Genomic DNA, 20,161 nt, shown 5'->3' on the forward strand with positions numbered 1-20,161 from the left:
GTTACTTGAGACTAGTCTCTAAATAAAATTTAACACATTGGATAGGGGTGGCTGAAAGAAAACATTAATGCATTCCTAATAGTCGGTTTATCAATTTGACGATTAACAATCTCCGGGTCCTACATATCCTACACTTGAAAATTAACAATCCCAATTAGCCAATTACCAATCCAACAGACTACTTGCAATTGCCACGTCGTTAATCACTGCTACGCATATTTCATTCCGACGTTCGTGTTATTTACGGCACCAGCACATAGAAATCAAATCAGGTTTTTTAAGAAAACCAAATACCAAATTATCTAAACCAGTTGCATATGAAAAACAAATTTAGATACAATCACGATAAGAAATTCCATAGAAATAACACGCCCTGTCAAAATCAGGAACTCCAAACAGATGCCAAGTGGTGATGTCCCTAACATAAGATTCATAAACTCCCAAGCATGTCCACAGCAAACAAGCAAAAAGCTCCTCCCTAAACATGGGGTGATAATTAACACATAAATGTCAAAGGATGTAAATTTTCCGGAGAATGGTTAAAGCCCTAAGCCAACTGTACGGCCATCTCTTCGTCGAAGGCCTGCAGTGTATTGTTTCTCTAGATCCATCTGAAGTTCCTTCTGCTTCTCAGCACGGAGAATTTCGTTACTGCTTTGGTTGTTGGAATTCTGCTCCACCTTTGCTTCGCCTCTCATACCCTACAATTTGCCATAGGCACGAGTACAACCTTAGACTCAAACTGAGTTAGTTGGTGAAGGAACTACAATGGTGGAGTTAGTCATTCAAATACAAGTAACAATCCTTTCATGTAATTAATTGGGTCAGAATAAAGCAGTGGCTCAATCACAACTTACCATGAGTTTGTTGAATTTCTCTTGCCTCTCACGATCAGAAAACATCCCGGTATCCCATCGATGGCCAGACTACAATATTTGGCAAGAGCGTTTACAAAGCAGCAATTGCATTGTCAGTAGCAAGATGAAAGAAATACAAAAATAAATGAGTATCTATGCTATTACTCAAGCCATAAAACAGGAACACAATAACAAATCCCGCAGCCTCAGGGAGAGGTACATCAACCACTAGGGACTAGGATACCACCACTCATCCACTTATTACATGCAACCTCAACCAAAGGTGCATTTTTTAGCAATATGTACAATCTTTAATTTTTTATATACAATATAGATAGGTAGACGACTTTTCAGGTTAATGCTATAAGACGACTTGCACCAAAAACTCAATCTCTAGCATAAATTAACAAGCAACACTTGCACTCGTCAATAAAACATTAGACAATTGTCAAAAGTGATCCCATTCAATTGGAGGTCATTTCAGCTTAGGTCAGACTAAAAACATGTTCAGTTCAGTTTCAGTTTATTTTGGAAAAACTATTATTTTTTTCGGTTTTCTGATTGCTTTTGAAACAATGGAAAAAAATACCCCCATTATTTCCTTAATTTATCCTAACCAAACATGCACATAATGTTTCAACTTCGGTGAATCCATGCTGTTGCACAAATATGTACCAACTTTACCCTCACACTGGGCCTGAGCTCACCTAGTTCAACGTTCACAATAAAGCATGAAGACAAATTTGATGAAGGTTTGATGACATCATCACGTGCACAACTGAAGAAGACTTGTTAATGTTAAAAAAAAAAAGAATGTGACCTCAAAAGATGCTAACAAATAATACCATATTGACAACTATCTCCAAAATTTAAGAGGAGCATGTTGATACCTGCAAACCAAGAACCCACAGTATGCAAGGGACAAAAAAGGACACTACACCCTACTTGTGTGTTAAACTGAAAATATCTAGGAATTTGCAACTTCTACAACACACTAAACTTTAAGCCAAATACATGGTAACATCATTATCATGGCTCCCAGATGTAATGTTAAATGAGCATGGGTCCTATCATTTTTTTGGACAGGTCGATAGAAGAAGCCAGTCCAGGGGTGCCTGATTAGTTTTGGTACTTGAAATGTTGGTACTTTGATAGGTGAGTCTTTTGAGGTACACCATGATTCAAACCTCAAGGTTGCAAATTGTTTTCTTTTTGGCAACAAGCTCTAATAAAACAGCTTGCAAGATAATTCCAAGAGAGAGTTCAGTTGAAGGAGACCAGAATAAAGCTTTCTTCCTTACTTTATTGAATTCAAACTAGTACATATATATAGAGTACAAAAGATAGGGAGAGAAGAGAGAGAGAGAGAGGCTATGACAGTGACAATGCACTGTTGCCCTCTGAAAAATGCTACCAACTAAGTTACTACAAATGGCTAAACTACAAGGATATTCAACACTCCCCCTCAAGCTGGAGCATATAGATCATATGCACCAAGCTTGTTACATATAGTCTGAATTCTGGGTCCTCTTAAGGACTTAGTCAAAATATCCGCTGGCTGATCATTAGAACCAATGAACTCAGTGACAATCTCCTTGGACAAAAGCTTCTCTCGAATGAAATGACAATCAATCTCTATATGCTTGGTCCTCTCATGAAAGACTGGGTTTGAGGCAATATGAAGAGCAGCCTGATTATCACAATACAACTTCATTTGCAACTCTTCACAAAACCTCAATTCTTGAAGAAATTGTTTGATCCACATGAGCTCACACGTAACCATAGCCATAGATCGATACTCAGCTTCTGCACTGGACCGAGCGACAACAGTCTGTTTCTTGCTTTTCCAAGAGATAAGATTTCCTCCAATGAAGACACAATAACCTGATGTAGATCTCCTATCCATGGGACATCCAGCCCAATCAGCATCACAATATCCTGATAGTTGCGTACTACCCTTGTCTTCATACAACAACCCTTGTCCAGGAGCTCTCTTAACATACCTCAGAATACGCATGACAACATTCCAATGGTCCAAATGAGGATTCTGCATAAATTGGCTAACCACTCCCACAGCAAAGGAGATATCAGGTCTAGTGATAGTAAGGTAAATGAGTTTTCCCACAAGCCTCCTATATCTCTCGGGGTCAGGATAAGCTCACTTTGATCTGCCATGAGCTTTAGATTAGGATCCATAGGGCTTTCAACAGGTCTACAGTTTTGCATACCTGTTTCTTCTAAAATATCAAGAGCATACTTCCTCTGAGAGATCACAATACCATCTCCTGATTGAGCCACTTCAATACCAAGGAAATACTTCAAAGATCCCAGATCTTTGGTCTGGAAATGACTGAATAAGTGCTCCTTCAGCTGGACAATCTTAGTAGTATCGTTCCCTGTAATCACTATATCATCAACATAGACCATTAGATAGACACATTTTCCAGGAGATGTATGATAATAAAATACAGAGTGATCAGCTTCACTTCGTTTTAGTCCAAACATTTGAACAACATGACTAAATTTACCAAACCATGCTCGAGGAGATTGTTTCAACCCATAAAGAGACCGACGAAGCTTACACACAAGGCCATACTCCCCCTGAGCAACAAACCCAGGAGGTTGCTCCATATAAATATCCTCCTCAAGATCACCGTGGAGGAAGGCATTCTTAATATCAAGCTGATGAAGGGGCCAGTGACGGATAGCCGCCATAGCAAGGAACAAACGAACAGTGGTGAGCTTGGCTACAGGAGAGAAAGTATCACAGTAATCAATGCCATATACCTGTGTGTAGCCCTTAGCGACCAAGCGAGCCTTAAGCCGATCAACCTTACCATTGGGCCCAACTTTAACAGTGTAAACCCATCTGCAACCTACAGTCGTCTTACCAGGAGGGAGAGGAACAAGCTCCCAAGTACCATTATTTTCAAGAGCCTGCATTTCATCAACCATAGCTTGTCTTCAGCCAGGATGATCAAGTGCCTCAAGAATAGTGGAAGGAACAGTGAGGGAAGATAAGGAGAAAACAAAAGAACTATATGAAGGAGACAAACGGTGATAACTTAAGAAATTATAAATAGGATGAGGATTACGAGTAGAACGAGTACCTTTCCTGATGGCAATGGGCCAATGTGAGTCAGAATGAGTAGGAGAAGAGGAAGGATCCATGAGTGGAGGACTGGCTGAAGAAGAACGAGAATCACTAGGAGAGGCTTCAGGTACTGGAGATCCAATTTGCCTTGTCCTGGGTTGATCGATAACCAGAGGTGGAGAGATAACGTTAGGTGAAGTTGGTGAGGGAGATGGGACAACACTGACATTATGGTCTGAAGAGATAGGAAGAACCTCCTGGAGAGACGAAGAGTAGTCCATAGAGGAAGAGAAGAAGGGTGTGTCTTCAAAAAAGGTGACATCTGCCGACATATAGTACCGTCTCATGGTGGGAGAGTAGCATTTGTAACCTTTTTGAAGACGAGAATAACCCAAAAAGACACATTTGACTGACCTTGCAGAAAGCTTGTCTAAACCAGGAGACAAATCATGAACAAAGCAGGTACAACCAAACACTTTAGGAGAGACATGAAAAAGTGGATCATGAGGAAAGACAATTGAGTGAGGGATTTGATTTTCAAGGGAAGAAGAGGGCATCCTATTGATTAGGAAACAAGCAGTAAGCACCGCGTCTCCCCAATGATGTGTAGGAACATTCGAATTTAGCATTAGGGAACGAGCAGTTTCAAGAAGATGTCGATTCTTCCTTTCTGCTATACCATTTTGTTGTGGTGTATGTGGACATGTGGACTGATGTATAATACCTTTGGAAGACAAAAAAGAAGAAAGATCATACGAGAAATACTCTTTAGCATTATCACTTCTAAAAATTTTAATTGTTTTTCCAAATTGATTCTCAATCTCATTGTAGAATGACACGAATATAGGCAAAAGTTCAGATCTGTCTTTCAATAAATAAACCCAAGTACATCTGGAGAATTCATCAATAAAGGTTACAAAATATCGAAAACCAAAAGATGTGACGCGACTTGGTCCCCAAATATCAGAATGAATGGTAGAAAAAGCCGAGTCACATCTTTGTACAGTTTGAGGAAATGACGACCTGACATGTTTTCCTAGTTGACAAGACTCACAATCTAAGACTCGAAGATTCTTAAGACCAGGAACCATAATCTTCAATTTTGATAAACTTGGGTGACCCAGACGATCATGCAAAAGTTTGGGTCTCGAGATAGCAAAACAAGACCCAGGTGGACTGGATTCCAAGTAATAAAGCCCTCGTGATTCATGTCCTTCTCCAATCAGTCGCCCCGTCCCATGTTCCTGAATAACAAAAGAATTGGCAGTAAAGGTTACTGAACAATTTAACGAACGAGTTAATTGACTTAATGAGATTAGATTATAGGGACACTGAGGAAGAAATAAAACAGAATTTAATTTCAAAGAGGGAGACAATGAAACTTGACCACTTCCTTGAGAACCTTGGAGCCATTAGCTACAGTAACGAGGTGAGGAATTTTTGGCAGAGAAAAGGATGAGAAGGAGGACTTATTACCAGAAATATGATCAGAGGCACCTGAGTCGAGTATCCAAGGGCTGTGACCCTCAATGGATTGAGAGATACACGCTGTTGAAAAACATGGTACAGCCGAGGGTTGAGCTTGGTTGCTGGGCTTCTCTGATTTGAGCTTCAAGTACTCATGATACTCCTCATCAGAGAATCTGGACTCTGCTTTCTCTGATTTAGAAACCTGTGCGACCTTGTCGGGAAACCCATGTAATGAATAGCAAGTCTCTTGGGTGTGACCTATCCTCTTGCAATAGGTGCAATGAGGACGTCCACCCCTTCCACTGCGACCTCCTCGACTATTGCGGCCGCTTCCTCTCCCTCTAGATGCAACCATGGCTGACGTCTCCACTCCATCAGTAGGATTCTCATCCTTCAGTAAATGAGGCACACGGAGAAGTCGGGTGATGAGAGAATCCATTGATGGAATTTGGTCCCCAGCAAGCACTTGATCACGCACATGATCAAAGTCTGAATGTAAGCTCCTCAAAATAAGAACCATGTAGAACTTGTCAAGTTTCCTATTCACTTCCTCCAATGAATCAGCTACAAGGAACTTTCTTAGTTCTTCCACGGCAGCCCGAGCCTTACCCACATGAGCGATCATGTCATGACCGGTTTGCTTGAGGGCTGTAACTTTCATAGTTGCATCAAACAAGCTTTGGATATCATTGGCAAAGATTTCCTGGGCTTTCTTCCAAAAAGAACGGCATGATTTAAAAGATCGGAGAATCTCCAAGATATCCAGCTCAACTGATTGCCATAACACAGCACATAATTGATAGTCAAGCTTCTCCCATTCAGCTCTTTTATCATCTGAAACAGAATCGGAGGTTTTCTCCAAGTGATCATGGTGTCCTTGACCAAGGAACCACAACTCCACGGAAGCAGACCATGAAGGATAGTTTTTCCAGTTCAGCTTGGCAGTGGTGATGGTTGGGGTCCCGGAAAAGGAAAAAACAGGTCCAGAGGAGGCCATTTAAGAGGAAAAACAGCAAACCCTAACACACAAGAGAGGCAAACACACAAGGGCTGACCAAACGACTTGCCGGAAGCGGGATTTGAAGCTTGAAACAGGTCCAGGAGGTGACGGTGAGGCTGCCGGGACCGGAAGGGACAGCTCCCGACGCCGGTACGGCGGCGCGTGAGCAGCACGCGCCGGAAATCGCGCGGAGGAAAGGCGGAGCGTGTGGGCGCGTGCGGCGGCCTACGGCTGCACGAGTTCCAGGGGTGGATCGCGCTTTTCGAGGCGATCCGAACCCTGGTCTCGCCGGAGAAAACCGCCGGAGTTGATGGCGGCCGGCGGCGGCGGACGGCGGACGGCGCGGCAGCGGACGGCGGACGGCGGACGGCGCGGCGGGGACGGCGGCAACCCGCTCTGATGCCAAGTTGAAGGAGACCAGAATAAAGCTTTCTTCCTTACTTTATTGAATTCAAACTAGTACATATATATAGAGTACAAAAGATAGGGAAAGAAGAGAGAGAGAGAGGCTATGACAGTGACAATGCACTGTTGCCCTCTGAAAAATGCTACCAACTAAGTTACTACAAATGGCTAAACTACAAGGATATTCAACAAGTTCCACTGCATAACAAGGATTGCAAATGATTCTGATTTGTGATAATAAAACAGCTTTGCATATTGCATCTAATCCTGTTTTTCATTAGAGGACCAAACACAAGAAGTTAATAGAATTCAGAGATAATTTCTGTAACTGAAAATGTAACTGTATTAAAGGCAGTTACAACAGCTAATTATCATCTATTTATTGGTGACAGGAAATAATCATAAATAGCCATGGGCAAGGAAAACAATGGTAGAAACACACCACCAGTGAAGCACAGAAGAGTCATTGAAAAACACAGCAGAAAAGGATGGCAGCAGGAACTTGAGCTGCGAGCAGAAGGCAATGGCCGAAAAACACTTCAGAAAAGAGACGGTGGCAAGATTTTTGTTGAAGAAAAGTTGCCACAAAAACTGAATAAAAATGAAGATCATTGAAGAAGGGATAATTGAGTGAAACCAGTGTCTTAGAGTACACAGCGGATGCATGTTTATGTAGGTTAATTACATTATTTACACATAAATAGAGGATATTCTATTTCCTCTAAATCAAAGATAATGCGTCTATATACCGCTATTATTAATAGAATCAGAATATTTATTCTGATTTTCAACAGTACTTAGTTAAAAGTAATTAGTTATCAAACTACCTAACATATAACCAGAAACTGAACAAACTGAACTAACTGAATTATCCATATCAACCAATTCAATATCGCATGACCCAAAACTTAAGACTTATATGGGAGGGCAAGGAGCAAGATGCGAAAAATAAACCTCTGCAAACAAAGGAGTCGAATATTCAAAGTGAGAGGGAGATGGTTTGTGGTGTGGCACCAGATTGGGGGGACAACCACAAATTACTGCCTTGGAACAAGTTTTGTAGGCACTAGAGTGTGATGTTGAAGGAATTTCCCATGCGACTTAGGCAGAAGAGTAGAACAAACTCCAACAGCAACAGTAACAGAATTGATTTTGCAGGACATTCAACAGATCTTTCTAAGGCCAAAAAGTTTGCTCCCACAAGAGACCATGATCATGCAAATAGTATTACAAGCAGGAGAAACTTCAGTGAATGTGAGACCATATCAGTATCCTTTAACCGCAAAAATGAGAGAAAAATCAGTTCGTGATCTATTGAACACAACATTTGTCCATCTAGAAAAGGTGCTGATACCAATTCCCAGCTTTTTGCATTGAGGACCAGGCAGTTCCTCAGAAAGGTGATATTGATAAGTACCCAAGCCCAAGTAACCCAAGACAAAAATGGAGCAGCTGACCAAGTAGCTACTAAGGTTACGTCTGGTACTGACAAGCCCATGGTATATTCTCGCAGGCCCAAAAAAAAGGATTTAAGTGGAAGGTTAGTTAGACAAGAGAGAAAAAGGGAAGGAAATAATGTATTCTGTTAGAAAAGAGAAAATAGGGAAGAGAAGGATCTTTCTTAATTGTTGGATAGTTCGGCATTAGCTTGGGGTTAAGGGAAATCTTCCCTTAGCTGGGAGCATAGCTCTGTTTCTTCTAAAACTTATACCATTTCAATTCAATACTACAATATTCCTCATCTTCAATTGGAACCAGATTCCTATCAGTATTCCTACACAGTAAATTCAAAGTGTACGGCAGAACTGGTCATCATTAAATGTACAATTTAAACCTCTGCTATCAAAACTTTCATGTTGCTACTATCTAAATTGTAAAGCACTATTTCCAAAGAAACAGAAGCCTAGAAATGTGAATTACAGTAACATAGTTCATTACTTTCTTTCATTAAGTATCAAACCCCGAGAAAAAAAATACTCTTTTATGCCATGCTATATGCAAAGGTAAGAACACAGCCAAAAAAAGAAAAACATAAAATACCTCTTCAGTAGGTGTACTCTTTTTGCCACCCCACAACAGTTTCTTCTTTTGGTCAGTAGTCAAGCATCCAGGCCCAACTAAGTTCCTATTAACTGTCATGCACCAAAATTTCCAGAAGAATAAAACATCCATGTGATCTACAATTAAGTTCCTATTTCATTCTCATGTATCAATTTCTAGATGCTAGCCTAAAATCATTTTTCGTAAAAGTTGAAGACTTGGAAACACAAATTATTAGGAGAAAGAAAAAAACAAGCCCATGGCATACAACCAAACCCACATCAATTCACCTTCATCAAATGTTAAAATTAAAATCGTTAACCTTCAATCTATTATAATCCACACATACATTTATAACCCAAAATTAGGGACATTTTCAGGATAAGTGTATACCCAATTCAGCAGCTCTCATGGCTGCAATTTTCGCCGCATCTAGATCATTGTCACCATCAAAGCCACTGGACTTGACAGCCCATAAATCTTCCTTGCTCTTGTGAGAAAGGTTTGAACTTGAAGTCTTACTTTCATCTGCTTCAGTACATGAAAATGAAGTAATGCAATAATCGCCAATAATGGTACAAATCATATCAACCATCAGTACAAAAAATATGTAAGCAATACCATCTTTTCTATAATTGTCATCCTTGTCAGGATCAAACAACTTTAGTTTCTTTCCAGAAGATTCTTTGTCTTCAATAGCACACTGCTCGCCTGCTTTTCTAGTTTTCCAGTCTTTGCCCTTCCTAATCTCAGTGTCATCATGTTTTCTTTTTTCTTCCCATGGAAGGTTTTGATCATTTGACTCCTTCTGTTCACTCTTATAAGCTTCTTTTAAACTAAATTTACCACTGTCTCTTTGTGGACCTGACTCATCTCTTTGGTCACTTCTGTAGTCCCCTGAACTTCGGCGGGAATCTCTTCTTTCATTTTGACCATCCCAGTCCCTTGAATGCCCCTCCCTCTCCACTTCATCATACAGTGCATGCCTCTTGCTAGATGCAGATTTTTCATATGAAGAATCCATATCTTTATATTTCTGATGCTCCGAGTATGTATCTCTACGTTTTTCTTTGCTTCTATGATCAGACCTGTCATATTTGTCATGTGAATACTTGTCCACACTGCACTGGTAGTTTTTTGGCCTGCTATCACTCTCTTCTCTCACATGATCATCCCTTGACTCATGTCCAGAACGAGACAACAGCCTCTCCCGATATCTATCTTCATTTGCATACTTGTCATACCGAGAGTGACCAAAGGAACTTTTGAATGACTGTCTATCAGAATGTCTAAGAGAGTCACTGCTTCTGCCATAGTGATTTCTTCCATACTGTTGGTCGTGTTCCCTGTCATCATACTTCCTTGAATGGTGAGAGACTCTTGCAGAATTTTCTCTCACTGGATTTGGACTTGAGCTATGTCCATGCCTAGAAGCTGCATATAAAGAAGAGCATAAATTTATTTATTCAAGCCTTACATCATAAGTAGAATAGCTTAGCATTGAATTTTGTAACACTGGTTAATATTAAGAATGATCCTATTTAATGAATACTGATTCTATTAGCTTATTATAAATAAAGACTAAGTGTGATCATCCCACACAAAACATTACAGTAAACCCTTTCAACGGCGGTATCATCCTCCATGACCTGTCTAGCAACTATTCTGCTATGTCTCTTTTGCCTCCAGCAACCCCCACCAACCATTTTTTTTCCAGCGCCTTCGCACTTCGGCTACCGCACTGATGGTGCATTTCACACAGCCACCACACCAGTGTGTGTGACTCCCTTTTCCAGCAAGAACCACTTGCCAGGAAATGCCCCACTGGTTTTCTCTCTATCTGCCTCAAGGCGTGCTCTCTGTTTTCCTTTCCCCCCGCTTCAGAGCGTGCTTCTTTCACAGGTGAACAGTATCCATCGCCACTGCAGGCCTCCGTTGGCTACCACTGAGTCATCATTTGTTTGGCACAACCACACAATTGGAACCGCCTTTCATTTCTCCTAGGTTTACCATGTTTGTAAAAAGTTTGGTTTATATGACATATTTGAGGGGGAGTGTGAGATTACATTTTATTCTCTTATTTATTATAAGATAGCAATTAGGGATTTAGTCCTTAACTCCTTATTGCTCATTATTAGATTGATCCTATGGAATCAATACTGATTCTATTTTCTTATTATAAATGTTAGATTTATATATTATTCTCTTATTTATGATTAGATGGCAATTAGTGATTTAGTCCTTATTACTCATTATCAGATTGATCTTATGTAATCACTTAGATTTGAAGGTACAACAACAACAACAACAACAACAACAACGCCTTATCCCACTAGGTGGGGTCGGCTACATGGATCAACTTCCACCATAATGTTCTATCAAGTACCATACTTCTATCAAAATCATTAAGTTCGAGATCCTTCTTGATAACCTCTCTTATAGTCTTTTTGGGTCTTCCTCTGCCTCGAATTGTTTGTCTTCTCTCCATCTGGTCTACTCTCCTCACTACAGAGTCTACCGGTCTTTTCTCTACATGCCCAAACCACCTAAGTCTATTTTCCACCATCTTCTCTATAATAGGCGCTACTCCAACCCTCTCTCTAATAGCTCCGTTTCTAATTTTATCCTGTCGAGTCTTACCACACATCCACCGCAATATCCTCATCTCCGCTACACCTACTTTAGTCTCATGTTGGCTCTTGACCGCCCAACATTCTGTTCCATACAAAATCGCCGGTCTTACCGCAGTCCGATAAAACTTTCCCTTTAACTTGATCGGTACCTTTGCATCACATAACACCCCCGATGCTTTTCTCCATTTCATCCATCCTGCTTGAATGCGATGATTCACATCCCCTTCAATTTCTCCATCATCCTGTATTACAGACCCAAGATATTTAAACCGTGTGACTTGAGGGATAATATGGTCTCCTATTTTCACCTCTGAGTTAGATACCCTCCTACTTTTGTTGAACTTACATTCCATATACTCCGATTTGCTTCTGCTTAGGCGAAAGCCATGTGTTTCTAGAGCTCGTCTCCAAGTTTCCAACCTCTCATTCAACTCCTCCCTCGACTCTCCAAGGAGGACTATGTCATCTGCAAAAAGCATGCATCTCGACACTATCTCTTGAATTTGTTCCGTGAGGACATCCAGAATTAAGGTAAAAAGGTAGGGGCTAAGGGTTGACCCTTGATGCAAACCAATTGTGATGGGAAAATCGTCTGACTCTCCACCCTGTGTCCTAACACTAGTCGATACCCTATCATACATATCTTGGATAGCTCGAATATATGCAACCCTAACCCCTTTCTTCTCTAGAGTTTTCCACAAAATCTCTCTAGGCACTCTATCATACGCTTTCTCCAAGTCAATAAAAATCAAGTGCAAGTCTTGTTGGTCCATGCGATATTGCTCCATCACCCGCCGTAATAAATAAATCGCTTCCATGGTCGACCTTCCCGGCATGAAACCAAATTGATTCTCAGTAACTTGAGTCTCCTTTCTTAATCTCCGTTTGATCACTCTTTCCCATAATTTCATGGTATGACTCATGAGCTTGATTCCCCTATAATTTGCACAATTTTGTATATCCCCCTTGTTCTTATAGATTGGCACTAACGTGCTTCTCCTCCATTCCTCCGGCATGCGTTTTGACCTCATAATTTCATTAAAGAGTTTGGTGAGCCACTCAAGACCTCTATCTCCAAGATTTGAAGGTAGTGAGGAAAAATATTACTCTTAGCTTTTCATTCAAATAACATAGATATATATATACAAAGAGAAGAGAGAGAAGCTTGAAAGCTTTGATAAGACAGGACACACTGCTGTCTTCTACTATAAGCTAAAACAGATACAATAATCTATTCTAAGATACACATAATTATAACACTCCCCCTCAAGCTGGAGCATATAAATTGTATGCTCCAAGCTTGGAACATATAATCTGAATCCTAGGCCCCCTTAAGGGTTTAGTCAAAATATCTGCTGGCTGATCACTGGAGTTAATGAACTCAGTGACAATTTCTTTAGACAGTAATTTCTCCCGAATGAAGTGACAATCAATCTCAATATGCTTAGTCCTCTCATGGAAGACGGGGTTTGAAGCGATGTGAAGAGCAGCTTGATTATCACAATATAGCTTCATTTGCATCACTTTGCAGAAATTCAACTCTTCAAGAATTTGCTTAACCCACATAAGTTCACACGTAACCACAGCCATAGATCTATATTCAACCTCTGCACTAGATCGAGCAACAACAGATTGCTTCTTGCTTTTCCAAGAAATAACATTCCCTCCAATGGAGACACAATATCCGGATGTGGATCTCCTATCCATTGGACAACCAGCCCAATTTGCATCACAATACCCAGATACTTGTGTATTACCTTTGATCCAGCAAGAACTTGATCACGCACATGATCAAAGTCAAAGTGTAGACTCCTCAGAATGAGGACCATGTAAAACTTATCCAGTTTTCTATTCATTTCTTCCAATGAGTCAGCTACCAAAAACTTTTTCAGCTCTTCAACTGCAGCCCTAGCCTTCCCTACATGTGCAATCATGTCATGTCCAGTTTGTTTGAGAGCTGTAACCTTCATGGTTGCATCAAAGAGGCTTTGAATGTCATTTGCAAAGATCTCTTGGGCCTTTTTCCAAAACGAATGACACGTTTTGAATGACCTAAGGATCTCCAAAATATCTGGCTCAACTGATTGCCATAATACAGCATAGAGTTGATAGTCAAGTTTCTCCCACTCAAATTTTCTGTCATTTGGAACAGCATCAACTCCTTTCTCCAAATGGTCATGATGTCCTTGGCCAAGGAACCAAAGCTCCACAGAGGCAGACCAAGATAGATAATTTTTCCAGTTCAGTTTTGTAGATGTTATTGTTGGAGTTCCAGAAAAAGAAAAAACTGGTCCAGAAGAGGCCATTTCTGATCAACAATGGAAGTCCAAAGGAACCAAGAATAGAAGAAGGCACATGCAGGCACAAAGACCTGCCAAAAACAAAAGGCAACACTTGAAACAGGCTCAGAGAAGAACGACGAAGCTGCCGGAACAAGTTGGGCGAGCTTCCGACGTCGGGACGGCGGCGCGTGAGACACACGCGCCTGAAAACGCGAGGAGCTGTGGCGGCGCGTGACGGCGCGTGACAACTACAATGGTGACGCAAACTGCAGGGTTGGGTCGCGCGTTCCAGGGCGGTTCGAACCCTAGATTCGCCGGAGAGAATGACGGCCAGAAGTGACGGTTGCCGACGGCGGACGGCGGCGGACGGCGGCGGCGGCGGACGGAACCCGCTCTGATGCCAACTTAGATTTGAAGGTAGTGAGGAAAAATATTACTCTTAGCTTTTCATTCAAATAACATAGATATATATATACAAAGAGAAGAGAGAGAAGCTTGAAAGCTTTGATAAGACAGGACACACTGCTGTCTTCTACTATAAGCTAAAACAGATACAATAATCTATTCTAAAGATACACATAATTATAACATAATCAACACTGATCCTATTTGCTCATTATAAATAAAGGCTTAGTGTGGTCATCCAAGACGCGACATTACACAGTAAAACACTATTATAATAAATGAAGACTAATTGTGATCATCCTCAACAACACATTACAGCAAACCCTTCCAACATCCATAATGTGCAATGAATGGTATTTAATGCATATAAGGCAAGAACTAGTAACATGTTTGCTTTGACATCTCACCATGCTTCATGTGTGTTTCACCGAAACAAACATTCACGGCTTCTACATATATTAAGCTATGACTCATGGATATGAACAGACCTAACTATGGATTTTTTGTAACAGTAGGATGCATTGCAACAATATCCTTGCACAAAGGATATCTTGACTGACTTGTCCAGAGTTTCTTCCTCCCATCCAAATTTCAACATAGTAGATGTTAGGAACCTACTTTCAGCACAAGGATTGATTCCCACACAATGTCTCACAGAAGCACATAGAGAGTGATAGAGAGAAAGAATGAATCTGTTTGTATTAAGCAAGAACTCTGTAACAGAACCAAGTACACAAGGTACCCGAAAGGAGCATTCTCCTTTCACACTGGTTTCCAGCCAACAACAATTAGAATGAACATACCCTCGCACTGCCCCAAGTGGCTTATTTATATAAGCCCCTAATTTACACCTTTTCCCTTTCTCCTATAATAGAACTTTAAGGTCTGTTTGGGCAACTCTAAAGGCAGTTCTGATTCATGCCTAACAGTAGACAAGAGCTTTTATTATAAAAAAGGACTAGTGAATCTTAATCTTTCTTCTCTTAAGGAAAAATTACTTGTTAAATCCCACAACACTCACAACAGGACATGGGGAGTTGTTTCATTGTCTATGTGGGAAACACGGGCAATGAAACATGCGTAACAGTAGACAAGAGCTTGTCTTATAAAAAAATGACTAGTGAATCTTAATCTTCTTTCTCTTAAGGAAAAATTACTCGTTAAATCTCACAAAACTCTCATAACAGGACACGGGGAGTTGTTTCATTGTCTATGTGGGAAACACAAGGGAATCTTTCAGCAGAGGAGTATTGTTATGCTAAACCACATGGGGAAACACAAGGGGAAAAAGTGGGAATTCGATTGTAATAACCTAGTCTATGTGGCAAGGAGGGTAAGTAGGGAAAAGAATTAGAAGAAAAGGGAGGGAGAAGTAGGGAGAGCTGGAGAGTACACACAGCCAATAAGTATTTTATTAGGTCTTTGGGCAGGGAGGTGCAAACAGTTGAAGTTCTGCAGTATTCCATCTTTTACATTCTTTCATTAGCTAATTCTATCACACCATCACCATCATCATCATCATCATCATCATCACTACCATCACCACCCTACCACCCCAAAAAAGGATAGAAAGACAAGAACAAATTGCACCCAAAACAAAATAAGCAAAAAGGATAAAAGAAATATGGCTCCAAAATTTAGGATGGCATCTGAACCAAATATAAAAAGGAGTAAAGGCTGTTAACAACTAACAAGACTTCAGGGTCGGGTCAGCTGGATTGATTCTTCTTCATCCAAGGGCAAAAAAATAACAAAATAAGCTCTCACAGCCAGATGGAGAATTTTTTTTTGCTCAGCAAAAATAACATATTATATTAAAGATGAGTACCAGAGGTACTAGAAAATACAATAGGAAACCCAATGTACAGATATATCGGGACAAACAAGATACAGCAGCTAGAATAGCCCAAACTACTGAGAAAGACCAGGGCCTTAAACTATTCTCAAATGGCTGTCCTAAGAAAAACATCTTTGAGATTGGAGGACCATTGATTGAAATGTAAAGAGAAATTTTCTTCAAAACATCTGAGCCATGACCATAACATGAACACTGCATCATCCATTAATTTCTGGCCATCAAAGACCGCATTGGAGAAAATAATATTGTTCCTCTGCTTCCAAATCGAGTAAGTGAGAGCAAACCACCACCACTGCCATCTTTTTCCTTGCATCCCTGCAGGAACTACACAAATATGCTGCATAAAATGCTGATCTGGGCCAGTAAAAATGGCTTCCAACCGGAAAAGTGGCATTGCTATTTGAGACAGAACTGAGTGTCATTGTGGCACTCCAATCTCCATGCCACAATGATGAAACACTTGGCAACAAACAATGGTGGCACACAATAGCAGACAGACTATTAACTACTTTGTACTGGATTACCTAATTATTCCTATTCTACAACATTTAAAATAAGCAAGAACACGCAGCACTAGTACCATTTCAATTTATTTGTAGCAAAAATATAAAAATTATAGGCTAAGCCAAATGGATAATATAAGTATCTTCTTAAAAAACTAGTCTAATCACAAAATTTCAAGCTAAGAAAACTAATTAAAAAAATTTCCAATCAACCATAGTACCATACTTAGAATGTGTTTGTTTCAAGTTTCACAAAATTATTCCCGGGAATGTGAGCTTGGAAATGTAACATTCCCATGTTTGGTACCGGTTATAAAAAATTTTCCCAGGCATTATTTATTCCCAGGAATCCATATTACACAAATTTTCCCCTCTTTCTATTCCCATGTAAAAGGGTGGGAATCTTATATTCTCATGGGAATGAAAGTTATTTTATAACATGACTTCCCACTTTCCCATCATTATAACTTTTTTTTTAATATTTTTATTTTTAAAAGAGTGCAAGTGTTTTAAAATTTTCTAAACTGCAACCACATTCCCATCTTATGCTAATAAAAAAACATACAACACAGTATCAGCTTTCTCAGATACATAGGGAACTGCTGTCATGTCAAAAAGCACAGTGAATCAACCTTGAGTCTATCTTAGTAATTAGTCTTTAGGGCATAACTCAACCCCACAAAAAAGTAGCTTGTAAGGTGAGGACTGCCCAAGCTTTATAAGCTTTATTGATCCATATCTCTAGTCAATGTGAGACTAAATTACCACCCTTGAGGCCACAACTAAAGCAGGCTAAGGGTGACCGCAATTAAGGCAGCTTTCCAACAGTCTAGTATTCTCATAAATTAGATAATTTGGTCAGTGATAAAGTACCACCTATCTAATTTCTATCACATGTAGTACCAAGCATGAATACCATATATTAAGTTTCAAATACCAAATTACCAATATTGGTTGCAAATAGCCTCATCACAATACCATTGTAACTTCAAAAAGAAACAAGAACAAGAGGTTAAAAGATCCCAACCATCAGGAGAGGGTGATCTGTCAACAGGTGACCGATGCTGATAATTCCTATTAGCTGCATCACCAGAAGGCTTGCGAAATGAGTTTTTTGTATCGGAATTGCTAGGAGGCAGAAATGGTAAGTTTGAATCCATCATGCTAAGCCTGTAATTGCACTAACACAGCCAGTCAGATTAAAATCCAAACAATCTCACCGAATCGGATAATCAAGACAAGGTAAAAGACTAGTGGAAAAATTCAGAAACAGACTGGAAATTAGGGGCCTAGTTAGCAGTTACGGTGCCTATTAAACAGACTTGTGAATAAATTAAAGCCAACCCCTTCAACCAAGGGCTAGTCCTACTGAAATCGAGGGTATTTTCAGGCTTCATTAATTGAACAGCACATCAAAAAGAAAATACATATAAATCAATGGAACTGCTAGCTTTTCAAAAGCAAAAATGAAAGATTAAAATTAACAAAAAAAAATCTAGAAATTCAGCACCGCTTAGAATTTTTTAGATTTAAAAAAAAAAACAAGATGAAAGAAGAGTCAACCGCTTCTGTTCTCTGGATTTCCTAAGATTAAATTTAAATGTTTTAACATATTCTAAACAAGGCATGCATCAAATTTCGTGGTCTAAGATGCGCTACTGAAAATCGTAAAGAGAGAGAGAACCAGCTACTGTGAGGTTTCGGAAATTTGAAACGGAAGATGACCGATTCATTGGGATTATTTTGGCGCTAATAATTGCAAGCAGATAGAAGAATGAATAGGTGCGAAGGAAGAAACGAAACCCTTGATTCTGCGATATGTCGTTTCAGTTCGTTTGAGTGAAGAATAGCGTTGCGCCTTAAAATAAAAAGAGAAGAAATCGGGAAGCACCGGCCGAGCTGCGTATAGATATTTCACCCCAAAAAAAGAGTAAACAGAACAATTTAATGATTCAAATTGTATTTATTTTGCATATTAGTCCCTAATTTAATGTTAAATTCAAAATAGTCCATATCTTTGTATAAGTGTTGTTGTAAAATAGTTCTTCCGTTAAATTTTAAAGTAACGCCGTTAGTGAGGTCAATTTTTATTTTGAAGACATAGTGAGATCAATTTTAGTGTCACCCGGATTATCTAACGTGGCACTAAAGGATGACGTGGCATGATACGTGGACGTACCTCTGGAAAGAGGTCACATCATTTGATACAAAATGAGTAAAGAGGCAATTTAGCCACTAACTTTATACCCATGTTGCATATTAGTCTCTAACTTAATGAAAAATTCAAAATAGTTCCTATCTTTTTTAACTTGAATAGGACTTATTGTTTATGGACTTGTGTTATTAACTTTGGTAGTGGAATTGTTCCATTTTGCAACACTTATGTAAAAGATGGGACTATTTTAAATTTTTCATTAAGTTAAGGACTAATATTCAACAGAGGTACAAAACCAGTGACTAAATTACTTATTTACTCGTTTTGTTATCATCAAATGACGTGACATCTTTTAGGAGACACATTCACGTGTAGTGTAATGTCATGTCATCCTTTAGTGTCACGTTGGATCGTCCACGTGACACTAAAATTGACCTCACTAACAGCGTTACTTTAAAATTTAACGGAGGGACTATTTTGTAATATTTATGCAAAAATAGGGATTATTTTGATTTAACATTAAATTAGAGACTAATATGCAAAATAGATACAATCTCATAAACTAAATTGTCTATTCACTCCAAAAGAATAAGAAGATATTTTTAAATTTTTAATTAACTTTACCTTGGAGAAAAAGAATTATAGACTTACACTTGTGTAGAACGTTTTACTTTGTTATTTAATCATAATTCTTATGTACCAGTAGATAAATATTAAACTTCTTACCTTGTTGTTAAAGCAAAAAAATAATATTTTAATTCATGCATTTTATTTCTACGTGATAAATTTTCATAATAATATTAGTATTATTAATGAGTAATTTTTATCGAAATAGTTAGTTTAGTAGAAGTTCCGTTTCTAATTATGTTAAAACTCAAACCAAGACTAACTTAAAAGGATCGAACCTATTTCACTCAGATTTGAAGTTTTAATTTAATGTAAAAATTTATAATTGCAATTAATTATTACAAAATTTGTGATAAAGTATATAATAATGACTATTAATGTATTGATTAATAAACCAACATGGTTAAAATCTAAAGATAATTTTTAGTGGATAAAGTTTGTGATGAAAAGTATTCTAATGTAATCAAATTCTAAAATATATAAAAATTAAAGGTGTAACGTCTGTTTTCTTTTTAAAAAATATGAATTATTTTTCTAATAAATAAAAATATTTTAAAATTATATTAACATTTAAAATATCTATAAACTAACTTTATGATTTTAATAAATTATTGAAGAGTTCTTAATCAAAACTTTGAAAAGTAGTAATTAGTTCACAAGATAAAGATAATAATAATAAATAAATTTTATATTTTAATATAAGAATATATAAAGGAGATATTTTGCTATTTAAAAAGGAGATGTAATGCTTGTTCAAAACAAATAAAGGAGATGTCATGGTTTTGGTGTAGACATTTATTTAGATTAAATTATCCTTCAAAATTATCTAAGC

General features: G+C 38.7%; 1 protein-coding gene across 23 annotated transcripts; it reads right to left on the reverse strand.

The window, feature by feature from the left end:
• Positions 1-329: 329 nt before the first annotated feature.
• LOC100798812 (arginine/serine-rich coiled-coil protein 2) lies at positions 330-18,482 on the reverse strand. Of its 23 annotated transcripts, none has more exons than XM_041006147.1 (8): positions 18,351-18,482; positions 17,575-17,717; positions 9,488-10,300; positions 9,260-9,394; positions 8,867-8,958; positions 7,269-7,417; positions 858-926; positions 330-730 (listed from the first exon to the last, which is right to left on the reverse strand). In XM_041006147.1, the coding sequence occupies exons 2-8, from the start codon at positions 17,708-17,710 to the stop codon at positions 649-651; spliced, it is 1,476 nt and encodes a 491-aa protein (XP_040862081.1). In that variant the 5' UTR covers positions 17,711-17,717; positions 18,351-18,482; the 3' UTR covers positions 330-648. The 23 variants fall into 23 exon arrangements, with proteins under 23 accessions (XP_040862081.1, XP_040862076.1, XP_040862086.1 ...); XM_041006142.1 differs by having other exon boundaries at positions 9,260-9,397; XM_041006152.1 differs by having other exon boundaries at positions 330-701; positions 18,351-18,464.
• Between the last annotated feature and the right edge of the window lie 1,679 nt (positions 18,483-20,161).

This window comes from Glycine max, chromosome 10 (assembly GCF_000004515.6).
Source record: "Glycine max cultivar Williams 82 chromosome 10, Glycine_max_v4.0, whole genome shotgun sequence".
NCBI lineage: Eukaryota > Viridiplantae > Streptophyta > Magnoliopsida > Fabales > Fabaceae > Glycine > Glycine max.